Below are 13,931 nucleotides of genomic sequence, written 5' to 3'. Positions count from 1 at the left end.
TATAGTTACGTTTTCGCAAATGTTTTTTTTTTTTTTACAGTTAATATATAACTTAATTAGTGAGCTTTAGAGATGCTAGTAGGTAGATTATTTGCTAGCAGTTTGCTTCTGTTTCCAGTCTGTGTTATGATAAGCTAACCACCTGATGGCTGTAGCTTCATATTTAGCTTTTAGACATGATCTCCTTATCTAACTCATCAAAAAAAGTGAATGTATTTCCGAAATATTGGATCATTTTCTTTCAGCAATGTTATTCGGGGCAGTGCATATAGTCAATATTATTGTTTATTTCCAGGGATTCTCTAGCTGTGTCTCTATTATGTACCCCTTCATTTTAGAATAGTCTGCAATAAACAAAGCTATTTTCATAACACAGCCATGTTTCATCCCCTCTCAATGAGCCGTTTCCCTAAAGGCTACCAAAGGCTTCCACCTTTGCGTGTTCTTTATATTGCTGCGCCATGTACATTATTCAAGTGCCTGTTTTCTTTTTTTCTTGCTGCTGCAGTACTCTATGCCTTTGTGTTTACATGCTGTGATGCTACCTTGAACCAACCTTTGTATGTTTAGTGTAAAGAAAAATATATAGTTTCCTTCGTCAGAAAGTACGATTGGCCAATCATAAGAATGGGGAAAATTCAATAAGCCTAGTTGATCTTAGATTCTGCTTTTCTCTTTTGGGCTTGCATATCTCTACTACAAAGAGTGACAGGATAGAATTAAGAAGAAAAAAGACGCGGAATGTCCCCACAGTCCCAGCCTGCCAAACCACCAGGACGTCCTGAGATCTAAAATGCTTCAAGTACAGTAACCATGCCCAAATATTCTCATTGTACAGCTCCATAGCACTGTCTTCAGGATAAAGTTACCTTATCTCATAATAACAGCCACTTCGTCTCCGATTTAAAGTCTCATTTGCTGTCGCCATTGTCCCCCACCATTGCAGCCCCTGGTAATGTGAGCCCAGACCTCAACCAAGGAATATTTCCTGAATAATTTCAGAGTTGGTTTTAGCTAACCACTAATGGTGTTAGTCATGCTTGAGTAATCCTGAATTAGCACCAGCCGGGAATTCAATAGCAGGCCTGCACGGATATGAGAGATATGTGCAGGGCAAACTAAGTGCTAATTTGTGCAGACTTTCTGTGATGTGCGGTGGTGCTCCTTTGGACTTGGGGACTGTTTGGGTAAGATAAAGGGCAGTCATTTCTGTTGATGTATAATATCCTTTCATGAGCAGATTTGCTCACTCCGAACAGGAGCATCAAATGAAGCATAGTCTTGAAATATGACTCTTGCTGTATGGTAGTGCTTTGTCGTAGGCGATGAAAGAGAGTGATGAAGTTTAACGGAAGATCGTGGAGTGCTGATGTTTATCATGGGTAAGGTCGAGACTAATCTTCTATCTTATTATATACTGTACAAGTCAGCATTCCAGTTACCAGGCTTAAACGCCTTGGCTGGGAGGGGGAAAGAGACTGTGATGGAGAGAAGGAAGATGAGGAAAGGAGGAAGGGGAGGAGGGGGGGGGGTCTTATTGGAAGAAGCAAAAGGGTGAAGGAAGGGGGTGCAGAACTGTGTCAGCATATGTGAGGGAGATTCCTCAAATAGGCCACAGCCTGGGGAGTGATGGACTGAAGCTTCACTCGGGGGGTGGGATATGCACACACAATACAAGCACACACTACGGGCACATAATTCAGATACACATACTGTATTCTGCAGGAGGCCTAGTTATAAAAAAACCTTAAAGGAGGCGGCACCGTCCCGCATGGGAGCTTGGGTTTGAAATTTAACCCGACAGTAAAATTAGAGGACTGAGATGCATAACTCAGCAGTTCTAAATACCCGGGTGTCAATCTCTTTCTCTCTGCAGCTCTGTCTCCCCTTGCCATTTAGATACCTTTTTCTAGGTGTGTGTATTTACCTCCCTCATTCTTTATCTCATGCACACGCACAGACACACATTCCACAGAGAGAAAGAGCCGCACCCGCCACACTCACTGCCAAACTGACTCAACACTTTACCAAGCAATTCATTTGTCACAGTAATGAAACAACCAAGCAGGGCTGCAGTCCAAAGCAATTGCCTCAAAGTATTTGCTCCTTTCTCCACTTTCTACAAAATGGTACGTGGGTGTGTTTGAGTGATATTTGCATTTGTGCCAGCAGGTGCATTTTTGGATTTAAATACCATGATTTTTTTGGACCCATCCTCAGCACTCAACCTGACAGGAGCGCCTGCAGAGCCCAAAACTAGACATGAACAGGTGTTGCTTTATATTCAGAGGCAGTTCTGCTTCTAGTAGGGAGGCTGCAGACAAGTAACAAGTAACAGAACCTCAAACTTTTCCAAAGGTCAATCGTGAGCTTGCATATTGTTGTTTACCCAGACTTTGTTTTGCCTTGTACGTGTGACAATGCATTACGGAATTTGGCCTGAAAAAGCGTTTGTCCGTCTTCATGCGCCCTTCTGCACATTGTCGACGGCCATTGCAAACCACAACCCCGCAGGGTAATGCATATTAAAGCTGCTGCAAGCAATATTTTAACATTAACAAATGAATGTGTGCAGTGGGAAAGGGGTTTCTCAAAGCCATGAATGAACCCTTACTGCTCAATTTCACTCAGCTGTACGCAGCATTTTATCATCTTTCTGCTCATAGTTTTTTTTTGCGTGTTAATGCAAAGAGCCAGACAGTGAATATTGGACTATAATATTTCAACGTTGTGTTTACCACTTGTTTTGCTGCCTTAAATTGGACGAAAGAATAAATTATTGCCGGTTTAACAGTCCATGCATTGTGTAAGGTGCTGGTGTCGCTCGCTAGTTTTAATAAAAGTGAACATAAGAGGACATTTTCCGAAGCCTGGAAGAAAACCAACCAACCCTTTCGTCTCTACGCTCCACATGCCCATGTTTTCTCGCCTCTCATTTCACTCTTGTTCCACTGCTCGATCACACCTCTACTCCCATCATTCTCTGCCTGTCACCTCCCACGACCAGACATCCTGTCTGTGAACAGTCTGCATCGCTTCCCGGGTCTGCCCGTGACTTCATGTCCGCACTCTACCTAAAGGGAACTGTTAAAATCCTTAGGCTATGTCACGGGCACGCTGTATGCATTCATGACGCATTCAGGCGTCCTTTTGTTTGCCTGCACATTTAACACAATTTAGAAATAGAAGCATGTATGTCCTTGTGGCAGCATGCATGGAAAGTGGATGTCTACGGTATACATGTCAGTAGTGTGATGTAACTGGAATGCTTTAATGTCAATTTTAAACAGGGAAGTGCTCTTCAGTAAGACTATGAAGCTGCTTTTAGCCACGCTGTTGCAATTCCTATGTTTGTAATAACTCATGGGAAGAAGCAAAGCATTGTGTGATAACTTTTTCAATCTTATTTTTGTCTGCAGCTGGTCAGTGTTTTTTAATAGGTTGTTAACACAGCCTGAGTCTGTCCTTTGTCTGTGGGTGAAGGGACTCTCTCCAGCCAGCATATGGTTCCTAATGCATTTTAATGTCTTACTGTCCCAGCGCATAAAAAACAGGACAGTCCAGAGTCCAAGGACAGAGAAGTAGTCTGAAATAGAGACATCTGTCCTTTGGGGTCACTCTGACAGAAAGACGAAGGGAGGGAGGGAAGTAATGAGTATGAGGGGATGCAGCGTCAATAGACAGATGAAGAAGGATCGAAAAAAAGAAAGAAAAACAGGATCATTGATTGAAAGAAAGAGGGGATGTGAAAGAAAGAGGGAGAGGAAGATGGATGAGTGGGGTTAAGCAGGGCACAAGGCACAGCTGTCAATACTTATAGTGATACTTGGACAGTCCATCTGGATCCTTGCATTCCATGTTACACTGTCATGTATTGTATAAGAGGTGCTATCGCTGTTCATACAGTAAGTGACTAATCCACTAGCTTTAACTGATGCATATTTTTGCATAATTATGTGTTTTTTGAAGGGAGTCTGGTGTGGTGTAACATCCTCCTTGCAAGTGAATATGCCCTCCTGTAATAATGCATCTATTTACATATTCAGTATCTTATGGTTGAGTTTTCATGCAATTTATTTAGCAGCTCCCATAATATCTGTCAGTGCTAATGCTAAACTCACATTGCTTTCAGAACTTATTGCTCTTCTGCCTTTTGGTTTTTGAGCATCAGCAGAGTGCAGATGTGGATTTTCTCTTGCTGCTGTTCAGGCACCGCTACGTGTTGTCATTACTTTTGTAAGATGGAGGTGTATTGAGTAGAGTTGAAAACACCTTCCTTAGGATTCCCATGGTCTTTGCAGGTCAATCATGGCATTAATGCTTTTCTGTCTTATTATGTCATATATATATATATATATAATATAATATTTTGTCATATTTGGTGTCGTTTAATTATCTTGTTGTTATTTTAGTTTTTTGTTAAATGCTTTGTTTAATCGACGTTGAGGACCCTCTTGAAAATGAGACATTTCAAGGGGTTATTCCTAATAGAGAAGATACTTTCCTTGTATATAATACTATACCATATGATTGTCTGTGTGTGTGTGTGTGTGTGTGTGTGTGTGTGTGTGTGTGTGTGTGTGTGTGTGTGTGTGTGTGTGTGTGTGTGCGTGTGTGTGTGTGCGTGTGTGTGTGTGTGTGTGTGCGTGCCTTTTGGGCTCTGGTTCAGCAGCAGTGCAGTGCTCCAGACTGGATTAAGGTCTTGCTTGGATGTGGCTGCGCTCCATTTGGAAAATCAGGATTTGGATTTGCGATAGAAGCACAAGGGGAGGTGTTATGTTATCCCCAAGAGGAACAGGCTGAGTGATACAGCTCAAAGATGAGGAGAAAGAGGGAGGTATGGAAGGAGAGGAGGCGCAAGAAAAAGAAAAAGATAGTTGGGGGGGAAAAGCAGATGATGATGTAAATGTCAATGTTCAATAATCGTCTGTTTATGTTTCTAGATATCTGTCACACTTCTTTCAAACATGGCGCCATACATCATCTTTATGTCTTTACCGTGCAACTCTAATATAGTCTCTATTTGTGCTTCTTCCAGAACGGCCCATGCCAGGACAAAAAGCGAGGCTGCAGACCAGGCCGCCATCTCTGCTGTGCATGACTCGGAAATCGCCAGGGCGGTTGCTAGGGAGCTCTCCCCCAACTTCTACCAACCAGGTAACCTTTAACAACAAGTATTCATCCACAGCACCTGACTGATATTGTAAATGGTGTTCCTAGAGGCAAAGTGTGGACATCAGACAGCCTTCGCAGCGATACTAGATACTTTCCCCCTCTCTGAATGTGAAAGAAACACTTGGACTGCACGTGCACTCAGGGGTCACTGAGGTCACTGTGTGTAATGAAATACAATACTTTGACTATATTTCAAGTGGCTACATTTCCATAAACCCCTGGCAGGCTATGAATGCAAACAAGGTTTTCTGACATTTTAGACAAGACATGACTGACCCGGAGATGAAGTTGCATTCCTTGCTAAGATTATCACAGAAGCCTGGTTTAACTCACGAGTGGTGAGACAGTGGGACATTTACCCAGTTCCAGATTACAGTGCCAGGACTGTAATCAAAGACTAGAGAGGTATGGAGGATGACTTCTAACACCACAATGGGGGCCTATGTGTGTGTGTTCTGGATGGAAACTTCTCCTTTGCTCTCAAGGGCATGTTGTTTACAGCTCGGAGATACTCGCTAAACTTTGTTGCCATGCATTTTGCCAAAAAACAAGTAAGAAAAGCAAAGTGTTTTTATGTTCAGATCCAACTTAAGTGCTTTAGTGGAGTGTAGAATTGTCTTACAGGTACGGTATGTGCGTGAAGGTCAATGAAACCTACTGCGCCCCCAGTACCAAGTAGTTCTCATCTTTCCCTTGCATGGAGGTTTAACAGGCACACTGCCTTAGTATACAGCAGCTCACAGGGTCAGGTGTCGACTCAACTCTGTTTAGTTCATTTACAAGGTAAGCAGAGTTTTACAAGTCAATGCCGGACATATAATACTACACAAACAGTGAGGGGTACGAATCCTTTTTGGTCAAAGAGGTGGGATCAGAGGTGGAACACAAGGGCACAGAGAGGACAACATCAGAAACGGGTGAATAAAGAGTTTTTAATGGAGCATCACCTTATTGTTTTCCCTCCTTGATTCATTCTGGTATTTTCTGGCAGCATGTTGAGACCAATTTTTGTTTGTTTCAGATAATAGATAAATGAAACTTGAAAAAAAAACTCCAGTCAACGTTCGTCTTCCATCCAGATTAACCAATATTTGGTTGTATGTTTTTAATTTCAACAAAGCAAACTCATATATTGAATGAATAATTTGAAATTGTTCTATAGCCGTCATTTGGATGAGTGCCGTGTCATACGTGTCATTTTTTGTTTATTTTTATTTACCTGGTAAGATCTGTACTAGGGTTGCTTCTTCCACTGTTTGTAATATATTTAGGCCGATGAGCTAGCCGACCTTGGGCCCTTGCCAACAGGCACCATAAAATAGTGGGTGACACATAGATTGACAATGGGAGCTAGTCAAGCATGTCCCTCCACTAAGCCGCAGAAATGGCCGGCCCGGGCCAAAGACATCCCGCGGCTTGTTTGTGTTGTGGAAAACAGCGATCATGCTTGGCAGGCCGGGTGATCTCCGGGTTCACAGGTCTGTACGGAGAGTGTCCTTGCCTTATAAGTCAGATCATGAATGAGAAAGCAGGCGATGTCATAATAATGTGCAGCGTGGGGCGACATCTGAGCTGCAGTGTTCAGTTCAGTTACGTAAGCGTGTCTGGTAAGCCCAGCCGAAAGCCAGACGAGCACCTGCAAAACAAACAAAAAAGAAAACACATTTCTTATACGTCCATTTTATTTCTAGTTTATGAAAGTTATTATCTCAATTGGATTCTTCTAGAACATAAGAGAAGTTGTGGGAATCTGGAATGACCTACTTTGTACGTCGGCAGGTTATACCATGTTTGAGTGCAAACAGTTTCCCCTATGTGCAGCTTCCTGGCAAAATAACCACCACTGTTGTTGACTTCAAAGAAAATATTCAAATTTTTGTATTTGTCGATTTGTCTATCCTGATGCTTCAGTGAGACAAAGCTGCTCAATCTGAGTACCAAGCATGAGGCAGAATGTGTGTGACTTTCCCAAACTAATCTGCTCTGTTTCCTCAATGTCTACCTCTACAGGGGAAATATTCTCATTTAGCCTCATCCCACAGCTTCTCATAAGTCCTCTAAGGGTAACAACTGAGGGCTAAACCCCTTGTTGTTTGTAATTGGCATTTCAGACTCATAGCAGATTATCACCCAGATTGGGAGTGTGTACTTCAAAAGGGAAGAGATGGTCATAGGGAATGGGACCCTGACCTTTATGATTGGTTCACACACAGCACCCTGGAGGGGGAGCAGCAAGGGTTAGCGAGGCGTGGTCTAAGTGGTGACGTTAATTGGGCTATATTTGGTGCCGATGTGTGCTCACTGGGGTCTAATGGAGACATAGCTGAAATCCTTATGCACTGAGAGGAGCTCGGCCCTGCCCTCGCCACTCTCCTGGGCTGACGCGCAGCTGTCCCTTCCTTCAGCCAGTCATCAGGGCGCTGGGAGTACGGAGGTTGGAGGGGGAGCAGGGATCCCGCTTCGCCCTGTTTGACCCAGTCAAGGTACACTTGGATCAGGTGAAACCATAAAAGCCGTGACCTGTCAGGGCTGAAAACCAGACATGAGCAGGTGCTGCTTTATATTCATCGCAGCAGGTGTCGTAGAGTAAGTTTCAAGGCAGTTCAGCTGGACTTCAAAGTTATGCAGCAACTTCTTTGAAGGATATAGGATATTCATTATTTGACAATACCGCAGAACTGATCCCTTTCCAAACAAATTTCAAAAGCATTTTTGGGGAAAAAGTGCACCAGAACAGTATGAAAGGCAAATTTCCAAGAAACATATCAAACATTTGTTTTTCAAATGGTTCTCACATATTGGGATGTATTTATAGTAGTAAAGTTTGTGTTTGTTTCCACATCCGGATTTGACTTCATTCAGTGACTTCCATCACGCTCTGTTTCCATCCGTCACATGTCAGCTCACGTGAACGTGAGGCCTCCCATGTTCTTCTTTGCATAGAGCCACTTACAAACAAAGCACAGGAAGGCCCTGATTACACGCAGCCATTCGCTACAGACAAAGGGACATACTTTATTTGCATGTGTGTGTATGAGTGCAAATGTGATTAAGTGTGCTAATATGCTCATTAGTATCCCAGTTTAGAGCCTTATCTTTTTGATAATAATCAAGATACTAGTGTGCATGTAAACGCACGCTATGCAACAGTAGCGGGAGTAATATGGCTAAACAATAACAGCTCCTCCTGCCCATCTGCCAGTGAGAGTAGGAGGAAGAAAGAGAAGATCTAAAAAGCTACAAATTAAGTCAGGAATATTAAATATAACAGTGTAGAGAACATGCTGAGATCACAACTCACTGAACAGACTTATGCATATATAACGCAGCATAGAATAAAACATACCACATACATGGATAATACTGCTCTTCCTCTCATATTCAGGTCAGTAGGGGTTAGGTTGGCTCTTAAAGAGACAATCTGTTCGGTTTTGTGAGAGTATATGATCGCATGTGTGTGTTTGTGTTTGTGTCAGCAAGTGTGTTTTGCCAAGAGTGCACCGGAGCAGAAAATGTGCTGTGCACTAACATGAGGCAAACTGGCAACCGCAGCCTAAACAAAAGTGTGTATTCTAGTAACCCCAAAGACACAACGGATGAGGCAAAAAGACTGTATATTACAGTTCTTGAAAATTAATAAAATGCCCGTAACTTAAATTTGAGTAAAAAAGGCTATTATTTGTGCTTATTGTACAAATGAGATTTTTTTTGTCTTGGTCATAATGAATACCATGGCCTGTTTTAATTACCCTCTTTAGGAGGCTGCAGACTCAGCGTAGATGAAAGAAACACCGTGGCCATTTGGGTAATTGAGCCCCAGTACATGTTCCAGCTGACCTGGAAGAAAGATCTTCCCTCACTCATCACAGCAAGATCTACAACATGCTAAAGTGTCTACAAAACACAAACAAAAAGCTTGTTCAGCATATTATGGAATGCAACATTGCTTCAGAAGTGTAGTGGAAGCCATTTTTAATGACTGCCGTTGTTGCACTTCTACGTGAGTGTGAGGCTGGGGGTCATTTTAGAGCCGGGAGCCATTCAGAAAATGCCTGGAACCTCTCGCAGGAATCTGTCCCCAAACAGAGTGAAATTGCTCCGGCCCGCCCACGAAGCCCTAACTCTTATTGAGTTATGGTGTGAAATTAAGCGCGGCGGATATATTAAGCCACGTAGATATTCAAATGTCCCCCTAGTCTCTTTGTAGTGGGTCTTATTGGTTGTGGTTGTCATGAAACAAATTAGAAATGCCATGCAGCTAAAAAATACTTTGGGCTTTTCGTACCGACGCCCAAAACATTCTAATAAGGCCGTTTACTGTGATAGCGGATTGGGCACACTTGTTACTTTTTTTTATTTGATGTTTGTACAGTTGCTTCTTGAGAGGATAAATGTCAAATCTAAATCAATATGAATTATTTTCCACTGAATTACAGCGTGTAAACTTAATAGTGGTTATGCTTTTGGTAAATCCTTTTGATTGATCTCTGAGATAAGCCCGTTTTTAACCACAATAACTCAGTCAACACTGAACATTAGAATCACATCACCGTACACTGACTCAGGATATAATATCTGGTGTGGGTGAATAAGAGTGAAAGAGTGAAAAACAAGCAAGATAGTCTTTTCGTCTATTATTTCTACCTTTATTTTATTACTTATTTCTTCGAGGTATATTTCTAGATACATTTCTCTCTATTTTAAATTGTCTTTATGAGATGTGGAGGATCCCTCTCTGCTCATGCCATCTGATGTACTTCAAACAAAGCAGCACTGTCTCTTTCTTAGTCACTCTGGCACCATTTCATTGAGGCAAAGTGAAAAAGCCTGATGTCTCTAATACATATTTATTCAGTACAGAATAAAGGGACAGATAAAGTGTATTTTTTCTCACATTCAAGAGGCATTTACATTGTGTCCACACATCAGAGGACATACTGTCCATAAAGAAAATGATACACATATAGTAAAAGATCATTACGCATTCAGACTACCTGTGTGAATAGCCCAGGACCTCAGTCCATAAACTCCAAAGAGCAAAAAAGAACTAACCAACAGTAGGAGCTTCCCCAGACAAAAAGTGAGGCATCACAGCACCTTAAGGTCGATTCTCTTTATCTGTACAGCCGTGTTGGTTGGATGCTGAGAATGGATGAGACAAGGGCCTTTAAAGGAAAAAAACATGCTGATAAAAGATAATGGCTGGTGATCAAAATGAGCCTGCAGAGGAGGCTTACTTAGTGAAATGGTGTTTGTGACCCTGCATTAATCAGTCTATTTTCCCCTGTCTCCCCCAGTCTTTGCAGAATGATTGCATATATAATGTTGATTCATGAATATTTTTAATTGAAAGTTCAGCTGTGCTTTGAGCCAGCTCTGATTTAAATCTCGCTTGCGGTGAAACTCTACAGTCAGGCAGGATGGATCGCAAATCAGGAGTTCTCTGTAGGGCTGATCCATTTTGAAGAAATATCTAATTGTGATAATTTTTGACTGATTTTGCATGATTCTGAAGGATATTCACATTTACATTTGCATTCTCATTTTCATTGAAAAACATATTAGAATTATTATGGTGTACGTTTTTCCAGAATCTGTACCAAACAAAGATGTTTTCTTAACTCTGAAATTTTAATTTTGCCTTAATTTTGCCCACAGTAATTTGAAAATTGCAGTCGGCCATATTGCGATAGTGCAGGCCTGGTGCTCTGTTCTCCTAATCTGGCTTCTTGGACAGTGGCCAAGGCAGAAATCTCAGAATTTTGCTGGATCTCCAGTGTCAACATTGAATTGTCTGAACCTCAGATAAGGGGGCATTTGAATCTCTGTGGGCCTGTAAGTTATACTGTCAGGATGTGTGTGAGCTATGCAGGTGTGTGTGCCCCTCATGTATTATCATTACATTCAAGTCACAGTGATAAATGCCCGTTTTTCTGAGAGGTAAATCCCAACTACACAGTTTTAAAAAAAAAATCCAAAATCCTTTCGAAGAATAATAATAAGAATGCTTATGGTTTAGGCTTGTATTAATTATGTTAATGTGAATCACCTCTCTCTCCTCTGCAGGACCTGAGTACTTAAAACAACCACTGAAGGAGCCTGTGGAGATTAAAGAGGTGCCTGTTGAAAAGAAGGACAACTCCCATAAAAATTCGCCCCACTTCTATCCCAAAGGAACCACTCCTCCGCACTCCCCTGTGACCAGCCCTGTGACCAGTCCTGTAGCCACGCCTCCCCCCTCGCCTCACTCCGGCAAGAAGAAAGGTCAGCTCGCCAACAGCACCAGCCGCAAAACCAGCAAAGAGGAAAAACCGTCCCGCAAGACAAGCAAAGAAGAGAAGTCAAGTCATAAGACCAGCAAGGATGAGCGGTCTAGTCGAAAGCTGAGTAAAGAGGAGAGGCCGGCCGTCACCGACGGCCCTAGAAGTTCTCATGTGCACGTCGAGGCTTCAAATAAACCCGCTAATATTCAGCAGCCTACCCCAGCATCTGCTCCTTCTCCACATCCTCCGACAATACCAGTCAATGGCCAGCTCCACACCGAGTACCACAGTTACTACGTGAAGACCCCTACAAGGGTCCAACCACCACCGGAGCCTGAGGAGGATATAGACGAAGAGCCCAGTATCCTGGACCTGGCACGTATGCCCCCACAACCCCCTAAATCCTATAGTATCCCCCCACCTAAACCAGCCTCCCTCAGGGAGAACAAGAGCGACCCGAAACTCAGGAAGCAGGATTCCCTAAAGCCAAAGAGCCTCGCAGATACAAAGAAAGCCAGTATGGATATTGCAGAAAACATGGAAGAAACAGTAAGTAGTGGGAGAGTAGAAAAAACATTTAGGGAAATCCGTGTTTTCGTTTCTTTGCCGAGTGTTTGCTGAAAAGATTGATGCCACCCTTAAACATAAGACTGGTATCAGATTTTCTCATCTAACTTTGGCAAAAATAAATGTATAGAGTATTTCCCAAAATGTCTCGCTATTCCTTTAATACTGTTCTTCATATCCAGGTGGTTGCTAACAATCTTGTTATGTTTGGATGTACTGCAGCTATCATTTGTTTGTTGTTGGAGATTATTATGCGATATCTGATCTTTATCATCATGTCATTTTTTGCAGGGTCCTAACTCGATCCTTGTTGCTATGGTAATGCTGCTGAATATTGGCCTTGCAATTATATTTGTCCATTTTCTGACATGATGATGCTGTTTCTCAGGTAAGTTCATTTTCCTCGACACTTTTATTCACCAGCTGAAAATGAATAAGGATAATAAATTAATTTCTAAAGATGAATAAGCCCTCTCTACTCAATGTCTTGTGGGTCCAGTGGGCCACAATGTGTGTCTGAAATGGGACCAGCAGCCAAATAAGAAAGAAACTGTTTTATGTTGCAGTGAAACCATGGCAACCGGTACAGTTGCATCGCCGGCCTTGAAAAAACGAAAATGGCGCCAGTGAGACACGGGGGTGGCCGTAGGTGTTTAGGAATCAGCGTGACACCGAAGAGAACCAGGAGGAAGGCCTCACTACCACCAACCTGACACGGGCCTTCTTGAGGGCCAGTCCTGTGAATTAGCGCTCCTCTGGCTTCTCTGAAAGCTGAGGTGAAATGTTGTGTCTAGTGAGATAAAAAACAAAATTAAAAAAAAAGTAAAAAAATGCAACCAAACATACACAGTCTGAAAAAAAGAAGTAATTGAAACCCACGCGCGTGCTGATCCAAGCACTGGTCGCTGTAGGCCGCTGCCTTGGCAGAGAGAGCGGTGGGCTGACAGACTTTGCTGGAAGAGTGTGGAGATGCACTTTTAGATGACGGGAGCAAACAGCTGCCTTTCTATTTTGCCATCTGACGTTTTGATGGGGAGATGTGAGCCCGGCGGCCCGGGAGGGAGGGATTGGGGGGGGAAGAGCAGCGCGAGAGTGCTTGGGTGTTCGGAGCATTTTCTGGGGTTCACGCCACTCTTGCAGCAGGAAACTGGGCACGGCCGTTGCCAGCAGTCAGTGCTCGCACGGTCACTCGCCAGTCTTACTCTGTTCGCCCAACCATCACTGCATTTTTCTCGTGTAAACCCGGATACACTGCTTTGAAACACTCCCCCGTGCATGGTACAGTTTTAACATTTTGTTTTTTGTTTGTTTTCTGTTTTTTTTTTGTTCATTGTTGTTCTCTGAATGTTGGTTACCTGCAGTCTTGTAGTAAAACAGGAAAGTTCTTCTCCTCTCAAAATGAGCGAATACATTTGTTTTCCCTTATTTTGATAATTTACTCATTTCTAATCATTGAGTTGTAATTTGAGATTACACATTCATGTTACTGAAAGTGCAATATGTTTTGTTTTGTTTTGTTTTAAAGAAAAGCTTATAGTATATTTTGCCAAAAAGGGGAGGGGGGTATTGTACTATTACAGAAATCCTATGTACCATTTATTTTGACAGACTCACAATTTGAATAGACTGGTTTTGAGGGAGGGTGTTACTTATCAGCCAGCATTGTGTTTATGAAGGAGATTCACACTTTAAAAGCTACCTAGCTCTGTGAGAGTGAAGTAACAAATGTCTTATGCTATTTATTAAATCAGAAGGAAAATGATTTCATTGCACGTGTCAATTTCATTGCACGTGTCGATGAACCCTTTTGCTTGAATTCCTTCATTTTATTCTTTGCTTTCAATGTTTCAGCATACCACTAAAATGCAATGGGGCAGTTCACGCGGCTGCTTCTGTCGGCCCAGCAGTGCATGTGTGCTTGTGAAT

At 42.5% G+C, this 13,931-nt stretch overlaps 1 protein-coding gene across 1 annotated transcript in view; it reads left to right on the top strand.

Moving 5' to 3' along the window:
• The window catches only part of jph1a (junctophilin 1a), a gene marked incomplete at its 5' end in the record, with an annotated part of 26,733 nt that extends 13,731 nt beyond the window's left edge, over nucleotides 1–13,002 (top strand). Inside the window, 4 exons of the mRNA XM_079233969.1 lie at nucleotides 5,039–5,157; nucleotides 11,242–11,987; nucleotides 12,297–12,393; nucleotides 12,572–13,002. Of these exons, the coding sequence (XP_079090095.1) occupies nucleotides 5,039–5,157; nucleotides 11,242–11,987; nucleotides 12,297–12,377 (946 nt within the window). The 3' untranslated portion in view covers nucleotides 12,378–12,393; nucleotides 12,572–13,002. The remainder of the gene's footprint in view (nucleotides 1–5,038; nucleotides 5,158–11,241; nucleotides 11,988–12,296; nucleotides 12,394–12,571) is intronic.
• Nucleotides 13,003–13,931: the final 929 nt, after the last annotated feature.

This window comes from Taurulus bubalis (assembly GCF_910589615.1).
Source record: "Taurulus bubalis genome assembly, chromosome: 18".
Taxonomy (NCBI): Eukaryota; Metazoa; Chordata; class Actinopteri; order Perciformes; family Cottidae; genus Taurulus; species Taurulus bubalis.
Note: the sequence above shows the minus strand (reverse complement) of the source record. Positions and strands in the feature narration are given on the sequence as shown.